This window comes from Vigna radiata, chromosome 5 (genome assembly GCF_000741045.1).
Source record: "Vigna radiata var. radiata cultivar VC1973A chromosome 5, Vradiata_ver6, whole genome shotgun sequence".
Lineage (NCBI taxonomy): Eukaryota > Viridiplantae > Streptophyta > Magnoliopsida > Fabales > Fabaceae > Vigna > Vigna radiata.
Genome location: NC_028355.1, coordinates 33,854,849 through 33,864,469, shown reverse-complemented (window position 1 = coordinate 33,864,469; position 9,621 = coordinate 33,854,849). Strand labels below are relative to the sequence as shown.

Sequence of the window (9,621 nt, the reverse complement as noted above, 5' to 3'; positions counted from 1 at the left end):
ATTACAACCAAGTCAAATTCAATCAATTCACAATACTAGAAAAATAAACCTCGAGTCCCCGGCAACGACGCCAAAAACTTGTTGACGGATTGGCAAGTGTACCGAATCGTACAAGTAATATAAATGGTAAGACCAAGTATCGTTTTCCCAAGAGACTCGAAAGGCTTTCTCGTTCACGTGAATTAAAATAATAAGACTTGAAAATTAAAATTAACAAATTGGATTTGAGAACAAAAATATTACCATCCAAAATAAAATAGATTCAATTGACAAACGAAAACAATGGATGAATGGATGTTGTTGGGGGTTTACAATTTCATTTAATCCGCCCTCTCTTATCTACTCCTCTTGAATATTAGTTTGATTAATTAATTGTCATGCGACTTTCTTAGCCTACCCTTAACCCGATCCCTCGGTGAAAAGAGCCTAATATTAACTACTGGCTTGCTATCCCTAGCCTCCCCTAGCAATTAATACAGCCTTAAGAGCAGAAGTTAATGCAATTGATCGTCCTACCCCTATCCATAGGTGGTATTGCAAAATCAAGAAATTACTCANTAGGTGGTATTGCAAAATCAAGAAATTACTCACCAGTTCATGTCATTACTGTTCGTCCCCATATCAATAAAGACAAACATCAGTTACCGAATGAGTTAAACGATAAAGGCCTTAAGCACAGATGAGAACCCAACAATTAACAATCAAAACATATGGAGACCATATAAAGAATCAAGAGTTTCAATAAAAGAGAGCATCAAAAGATTACATTGTTTCCCCTAACAACAATAGGATTTAGTTCACCATAGACATGGTGAAACTAGATGAAAAATGGAAGAAGAATGTAAAAGAAAACCCTAGAAAAGATGAAAAGGAGCCTAAGCATCCAAGAGATCCTCCACAGAGAGAAAAATTAGGTCTGGCAGTTTTCCCCTGTCAAAAGAATGACTCTGAACTCGAAAAAGGGGTATTTATAGGTGAGGAGCGCAACAGAAAACAGGCCCAAGCCCAGCGGACCACCGCTTGGCGGTTTAAGTGTGTCGCCCAGCAGTTTCCCAAAAGCCTCTGAACCGCCCGGCGGTGCAAGGTGCCGCCCGACGGTTTCCCTCGAAACCGCCCAACGCTAATCGCCATGCCTACTCCTCGCCCTGGACCGCCCGGGCGGTGCGTCGACTCTTCAAATCTTCATTTTTCTGCTCTTTTCTTGAGTCTACGACCTGTATCTTCAACTCCATTCTTCACTTTCTCAAAATAGCTACAAACAATGCAAAACAAGCATAATATCGCTAAAAACAGCTTTTGACTCTCTACAGACTCATTTATTGAGTTTTGCTTGATTCTAAGCTCATTCCAAGTAGTAAAGGGCGTAATTCAGTCCAAATTGACATATGAAAATAGGATCGCGATATGTTGACAACGACTTTTTCCCACCGTTTTGACAACGCCAAGTGTCAGCGTTGGATTGGCCGAGTTTTTATGAATTTTTTAATTGGAAATCTTATTTGAATTAGGGAAGTTGTTGTGTTTCCGCAAATACCCTTGGTGTTTTTCAGAGAACTTTTGTACCATCTAAGCGTTGGGTTTTTCTCCATTGTAGGATTCTATTAGGGTTGAAGCGATCTCCCGTCGCGACATTCGTCTTTTGTTGTCGGAGTGTTTCGATCTCGGCGTCGTTCGTTGTCAGAGTGTTTCGATCTCGGCGTCCTTCGTTGTCGGAGTCTATCGATCTTGCCGTCCTTCGTTGTCGGAATATTTCGATCTCGCTTTCCTTCGTTTTCGCATTCTGCGTTCTCCATTGCATTGTAGTTGGTAGCATTTTTTTTTTTGTAGTTTTAGGTTTTGTTTTTCTTTCGAGGTTATCGTTCATGGTTTTGTTTCCAAGTTGTATTAACTGCGTTTATTCTGTGAAGGCGTTGAAGTGGTGATTACTCTGTGTTGAGTGCGACATTGGCTTTGCTATTCGGAGAAAGTTTTTCTCTTTTGTTTTGGTATGGCTTCATCAAATGACATTGAGTGTTCGAACAACAAGGTATGAACATTGACGTTGATGGGTATTGGTATTCGGTTGTACCTTTGGGGTTGGGGCTTGGTATTTGCTTATTGGAAGAAATTTTGATTAAAGTTTTTTCTTTCTTTTTTCAGTTACATGTTCGTCATTCCATGAAAACAAAGTATGTAGCCGGTTTGAATACATTATTGACTGAGGAGCATAGGTGTATTCTTTCGAAGACTCCCTTTAAATGGTTTTTGGACTTACAGGATAACCTTAGGATTGACAGGAACATTTTGAGCGATTTACTTACTAAATGGGTTGATGAAAGAGGGTGTTTTTTATTTGGTGAAAATTTTGTTGAATTCAAGAAAGTGGATGTAACATTAAGCTTAGGGTTGTCTTTGGTTGGTGACAAGATTAATCTGATTGAAAAGAACCTTTTAGAAAGTGATTGTCGGAACTACTTTGACAAAGATAAGGGAAAAGGAAAATATAAATTGGATTTGATATATGAATTTGTTTTGAAAAACCACCAAAAGTTGCCTGCCATTGATGTTTGCAGACTTTACCTTTTTATTGTTATACATGAGGTATTGCTACCTTGTCGTAGCAGAACAATATTTCCAATATTGTTTGAGATTGTTGATAGAATAAATGATTTGGGAACTTTTTGTTGGGCTCCTTTAGTGTACCATTATCTTCTTAGTAGTTTTTGCAAACAGAACTTATCATGGAAAAGAGGAAAAGGTGCAAGTAATTTCTATGTTGATGGTTGCGTATACGTGTTTCAGGTAATTTAGTAGGCATGTATTCTTGTTAGGCTCTGATATGAAGTGAGTATTTACGACTTTTATGATGTTTTTCAGGTGTGGTTTTGTGATCATTTCATTCCATCAAATGCTTATGTTCATAAATATCCAAGAATTTTGCATTGGATGTCTGTAAGTGTGGGTGACAAGTTTATCAAAGTTGCGATGGAAATGGGTGTGGTATGTACTTAATTGTTTTATTGTATTTGTTTGAGTATTTGGTTCAAATCAAAGGTCAATGTGATTAATTTGTAGATGCTTCATGAGTACGGTGCATCAAGGAAAGAAATGGGTGAGCCATCTGTTAAAGCATCAGTACACTTGTATCTTGAAGATGTGAAGAAAGGAAAAAAGTCAGATAATGAAGAAAAAGTAGTTGCCTTAGCGCTTCTAGACCAACATTTAGAGGAACAAGATGCTGTTATTGAAGAGCTATCTGTATTGAAGGCTGAGCTGGTTGAAGATAACACTAAACATGAAGGTAGTTACAAGACGCCTTGTAAAGAAAATGATTTTCACAATGATTTTGGACGTGAGGGAGGAATTTCCAGCCGTGGAAGTGTAAAGCAAAGCTTGTAGAACTCCTTACACTGGATATAGTCCCAAATTTGGAAATAATTAAATTTGTTATATATTACTAGTTTAGTATTTGGTAGTTGTTTAAGTATGGACAGGTTTGTATTCATAAATTAATTTGATTGTGAATGAAGGAAGTGGTTAATGGAATATCTTTATCAATGTTCAATACGTGTTTTATTTGGTTTTGCTATTTATTCTTGTTAAATTATATAAGTTTTTACCATTAGCATTATTAATCTGGCAATGGCATAGCCCAGGGACTCATGTAATCGATTACTTTGACAAGGAAACCTATTGCAATTTCCTTAAACTATAGTGTACGAAATCCTGAAGAGCGCTCCCCACAATTAGAATCGTGGCTCCCAAACTTCACTTTCTGCAATTCAGCAATGACACAGCCCAGGGTGTACTGTAATCGATTACAGAGACACTTTAATCGATTACAGTTAGGGTAGTTTCCAGGTCTGTATTCAGTGATTTGCCAATTGTAATCGATTACGGACATGGTGTAATCGATTACATTGGCATTTGTACCAAAAGTCCAACGCTGCTCCCTGCCCCTGCTAGAGGAGGCTCCCTAGTGTACTCTCGGTCATAACTTGGTTATTTTCCAGGTCTGTATTCAATGTTTGCAATTGTAATCCATTACGGTCATGTTGTAATCGCTAACATTTGCATTTGTACCAAAAGTACAACGCTGCTCCCTACCCCTGCTAGAGGGGGCTCCCAGTGTGCTGTTACTAATGACTTGGTTATTGGTTATTTTCCAGGTCTGTATTCGGTGTTTGCAATTGTAATCGATTACGGTAATGTTGTAAGCGATTACATTCGCATCTGTACCAAAAGTCCAATGTTGCTCCCTAACCCTGCTATAGGGGGCCCCCTAGTGTGCTGTTGCTCATGACTTGGTTATTTTCCAGGTCTGTATTCAGTGTTTGCAATTGTAATTGATTACGGTCATGTTGTAATCACTTACATTTTCATCTGTACCAAAAGTGCAATGCTGCTCCCTGCCCCTGTTAGAGGGGGCTCCCAGTGTGCTGTTGCTAATGATTTGGTTATTTTCGAGGTTTGTATTCAGTGTTTGCAATTGTAATCGATTACGGTCATGTTGTAAGCGATTACATTGGCATTTATACCAAAAGTCCAACGCTGCTCCCTAACCCTGCCATAGGGGGCTCCCCAGTGTGCTGTTACTAATGACTTGGTTATTTTCCAGGTCTGTCTTCAGTGTTTGCAATTTTAATCGATGACGGTCATGTTGTAAGCGATTACATTCGCATTTGTTCCAAAAGTCCAACGCTGCTCCCTGCCCCTGCTAGAGAAGGGCTTCCCAGTGTGGTGTTGCTAATGACTTTGTTATTTTCCAGGTCTGTATTTAGTGTTTGCAATTGTAATCGATTACGGTCATGTTGTAAGCGATTTCATTGGCATTTGTACAAAAAGTCCAACGCTGCTCCCTGCCCCTGCTAGAGAAGGGCTTCCCAATGTGCTGTTGCTAATGACTTTGTTATTTACCAGGTCTGTATTTAGTGTTTGCAATTCTAATCGATTACGGTCATGTTGTAAGCGATTACATTGGCATTTGTACTAAAAGTCCAACGCTGCTCCCNGCGAGGAAATAAAAAGATTCAAAAACAACTAGAAAATTCTTTGCAAAGGTGTGATGCTTTAGTTGACACAGTAAAATGAGGCGATACCAAAAGCATAAAGCATGTTATATTTATCAACAATAAAAAAAAATGCAGAGGAATGATAAAAGTAATTGAAGATGGATAGAGGAGGATGCAGAAAGAAAGAATTGAAGAAAGAAAAGAAAAGAAATAATGTACCTTGGTCGGTTTCGTATTTCTTTTTTGCAATTGAATCTTCCCAGTGTTTCCATTGACGAATCCGAATATAGAAAGAGAGTGATAGCATGAACAGAGAAAAGCGGGGAAAGAGAAAAAAAAAAAGAAAATAATTGAGTTGATGATGGGAAAGGGAGCATAGAACCCAGGAAGGGAAAAGAAAATAAAATAAAATAAAAAAGAGAAAAGAAAAGAAAAAGAACCCTTCTTTAACCTTCAAGAGAGGATTCTCCAACCACCCGCTTCTTCAAGACCTCATCCGCGCCGGCGACGCTTCCTTNGTGGGAGTAAACTCCAGACTCTCTCCTTCTCCTCCGCCACTCATGCTGCTTATTGAGTTGATGATGAAAAAGGGAGTATAGAACTCAGGAAGAGAAAAGAAAAGAAAAGAAAAGAAAAAGAAACCTTCTTTAATCTTCAAGAGAGGATTCTCCAACCACCCTTCTTCGAGACCTCTTCCGCGTCGGCGACGCTTCCTTCGTGGGAGTGAACTCCAGACTCTCTCCTTCTCCTCCGCCACTCATGCTGCTTGCTCTCTCGCTCTTTCTACCCATTCCTGAATATAGAGCTGTCAATTTTTATTTTAATCGACCTTCTTTATAATAAGCTCATTTTTTTTTACCCACCTCGGAGTGGGCTTTTATAAAACCCCNATCCCCTAAACCCCATGAAGTGGGTTAGAATTGAATTGGGCCGTGATCGAAAGACGAGACCCACACGCCACATTCTTTATGCACACATCCACGTGGCCACTTCTAGGAACTCCTTTAATTAATTATATTATACAATTATATCTCTGCAATTTATGAAACCATTTTTAACCTTTACGTTATTGTATCATTTCATATTCATGTTATATTAGTAAAAAAAATACCTTTTAAATATATTATATTAGTATTTCTGTATACTTAGTTCTAACTGAGGAACCGCGACATTAAAAAAACTTCTTTCATCTCTAATTCTATTATTGGTCTTATATTAATTTCGACAATTTTTTATTCTACAGATCTGAGAGTGAATTAAGCCTAAAAAACTGTATATCCACATTTCAAGACATGATGCACATTTCTACTCCTTCATTTTCTAATCTTTAAAATCCTTTCAACCAACATATATTTTGGTTTAAGTTACACAGTATTTTTTAGCTAAAGACTAATCTAATATGAAGCACAAGTGAAACAAATTAAATACTGGAGAAGGAAGGAATTACACAAAGGTGTTTCATATATGTTAATGTAATATTATTCCTACACAATGGAATAACAAGTGTACAAAGGAAATCGAATGGTTTAAGCAACAACAACACAAGATCATGAACACTGATCAATCAGCAGAGTTCATGTGCACTGCATAAATACCACACAAACAGACAAAATCCAACATAAACTAAACTTTTACTGGGTTGCCAATTGTTGAATATTAATGGGATAAGTGTATGATTGTGAACTGTATGATGCCTTCGCTAGTAAAATATTGGCCAGCTCAGTGGGGTGGAAAGCATCCCAGAACAAGTACTTCTCACGATTTTCACATGGTTGTTGCATTGGAAGGCAGGTAATTTGTCCATTGTTCTTGCCAACTCCACAGCAACCCTTGTCTATCACATCAAATCCTATATGAAACAATATATATAGATAGCCAAATCAGTTTCTGAGAGCATGTTCTTTGCCATGAATAGATGGCATGTTTATAGAAAAGAGAATTACCAAATGATGCTCCATTTGAAGATAAGTCTGAACTGCTTTGATAAAAATCAAGGAACACAAACTTTGCTCCTGGAAGCTGCCCTCCATTGAAGTTTTGAACCATTTTCTTAAGGCCGGAGTTAAATAGCAAGATGGCATTGTTGATTTTTTCATTGCATCTGGTGCTGTTACCATGAAAACGGGCTAACTGATATGGTATGCAGCCAATTTGACCAACTGCTGTAACAATCACTTTTCTTGCTCCTAGTGAATATAATTGCTGCGCAATTTTAAGTAAAACCCATTAATAATGTCTAATAAGAGAAACTATAATATAGAAACCCCAAATCTAAATGTTAATGTAAGTTAGTTATCATGGAATCAGTTGTTACAAGCACATTTTTTAATTTAAACTAACTTGTGCATGTGGACCTTCAAAAGGCCATATAACAAGGATTACCCAGATACATAACACCGGTGAGACATGAGACTAATCCATATAAGGATTTGACAATTCCAAATCTTAAAACAATGAATTTATAGATCTTCATCCTTACTAAACTTTTTCAATGTGAAACTTAGATTCATGTTTATATTTCTAACAGATTTAAACTAAACTAGATCCTCAATTTACCTTGTTAGAATATTGTGTACATGGGAATGACATGATTGTTAACATGATCCTGAATGCGAATGAATTAGCTATATGTAGAGTAATTTAGAATTAGATATGGATAACATACAGATAGCTGGCGAGAGTAATCTTGAAGAAGGGCAGATGCAAAAGCTTTAACAGTAAAATCTGAGCTAGTTGAATAAAAATCTGGCATGAAGTAGTTATTCAGGTAATCATTGCTTCCCATCCCTGAAAAGAATAGACATTTGCTTAGGTAGCTACTAAGTGAGTCATTGTCTCCTCTGAAGAACCTTCTCAGCTGCTGCACTGTGTTGCCAAAGTTTGCGACTTGGTCATTCATTGAAGTATGAGCACCCTGCAAGAAATTTACACAATAAAATCAGCAGAGGTAGCACAGGAATAACATGTACAATAATATTTGTTTTCTCAAAAAGAATCTCCAACATATGCCATTGCATACAAGGTTACTCCCTGTTTCGTCTCTAATGCCTGCTGCTCCAGATGCATAGTTAGCTCCTCTTAGAAGTTCCAAACCCCTTGCTCTTGAGTGTGGAGGAATATATGTAGGGAAACCCAGAAGCTGAGCTGCAATTTTCAACATTGTATTCTTGAGAAACACAGCTATGTATGCATATGGGATCCTATTGTCAAGTGGTACATAAAACTTTCAACAGAACCACATTAAATGATTCAAATTACACAGAAGTTAGAACCAAACAAAAACTCAGTATATTGCCATTTTATAGTTATTAGCTACAAAATAAATCCTGATGGTGTTTAGCTTTTATATTTATATCCAATATAGGACTTAGATTGGTACTTAAATTATTTCCATCATACTGTTATTCATCACTAACTTGATAATTCAATGAAGGAAGTTTAGAGTTATACCTAAGGCATCAACATAAGTTCTGCCATTGGTGAAGCGACCAGTGGCACCACCCGGGAAGTCAATGCCATAAGGCCTGTAGTTGGCCCTGGCAAGAGTTAGGATTCCATTGTTGTTTCCATTGTCAACCAATGAGTCACCAAATATGAAGAAGCATGGCACCTGTTGGCCCGGAGGAAGCCGTGGCTGCACCTGAGACATGCATCTGCCACATAGGCTCAGCCACAACATCCATGTCAATGTCAAAACCAAACGCTTCATCTTAAGCACCACCAATTTTCTGACAAAAATGGCTGTTGTGGACATGCATTCTTATATTCTCCTTCTTAGAAATGGTTGTGTGAGCATATTTATGGCATTCATGTGATAGGCCTATTTGATGAGACAATGAGAGAAGAAGCTTTTTGGTAGAGTATTAATGCATTTTAAGCTCATGAGTATGAGACTTCCTTTATCATCGGTGAATGGAGCCTCATCTCGTGACCAACAACTGGATCTCATCCACATACTTACTGGAACATGCTAGACACCTTTCTGCAACTTACCAAGTTGTGTAAACATTTTTTCAGTTTGCCAAGTTAATTATGAAGTAGTTGCAGCATTTCTCAGTTCTTCTTTTAACAAGAATGTCAGCATACTCAACTGTGATTTTGCACCATACTCAATAGATAAGATAACTATTGAAGAAATTGGAAATTTATTACAAAATGCAATGACAGAATTTTCAGTAATGAATCCAAGGTATTTCCCGTTAGAGTGAAGGCGCAAACCATGTTCTTTAATAAACACTAACACAAATAACCACCGTATATATAATTACACATTTTGATAACTATTTATTGGTCTTCTATTTTAATAAAATAAGTAATTGAACAATTTCTTTCTACTAAAAATAATTGCATAACTTATTTCCTAAAAAATGGTTACCACATAATACTATAATATTATTTCTATAAAATTAATATTTTTATAAAATTTTTATTATTTTAATATCATTCTTAGAAAACTATATTTTTTGAAAATGTAATTCTTAATTAGTAGAAGTGTGGCATAAGAAGTCAAATGTTTTTGCCCATGTTGGTAACTTTTTGTTGTTACTTTTAGAAATGAAAAAATTATACATATATATATATATATATAGAGAGAGAGAGAGAGAGAGAGAGAGAATATGTAATTAAATAG

General features: G+C 36.9%; 1 protein-coding gene across 1 annotated transcript; it reads right to left on the bottom strand.

Moving 5' to 3' along the window:
* Positions 1 to 5,442: 5,442 nt before the first annotated feature.
* On the bottom strand, positions 5,443 to 9,084 carry LOC106761390 (GDSL esterase/lipase At1g33811). The gene is made up of 6 exons (XM_014644942.2): positions 8,442 to 9,084; positions 8,011 to 8,135; positions 7,657 to 7,905; positions 6,935 to 7,193; positions 5,634 to 6,840; positions 5,443 to 5,554 (listed from the first exon to the last, which is right to left on the bottom strand). Exons 1-5 carry the CDS (start codon positions 8,743 to 8,745, stop codon positions 6,623 to 6,625), a joined length of 1,155 nt encoding a protein of 384 aa, XP_014500428.2. The 5' UTR covers positions 8,746 to 9,084; the 3' UTR covers positions 5,443 to 5,554; positions 5,634 to 6,622.
* Positions 9,085 to 9,621: the final 537 nt, after the last annotated feature.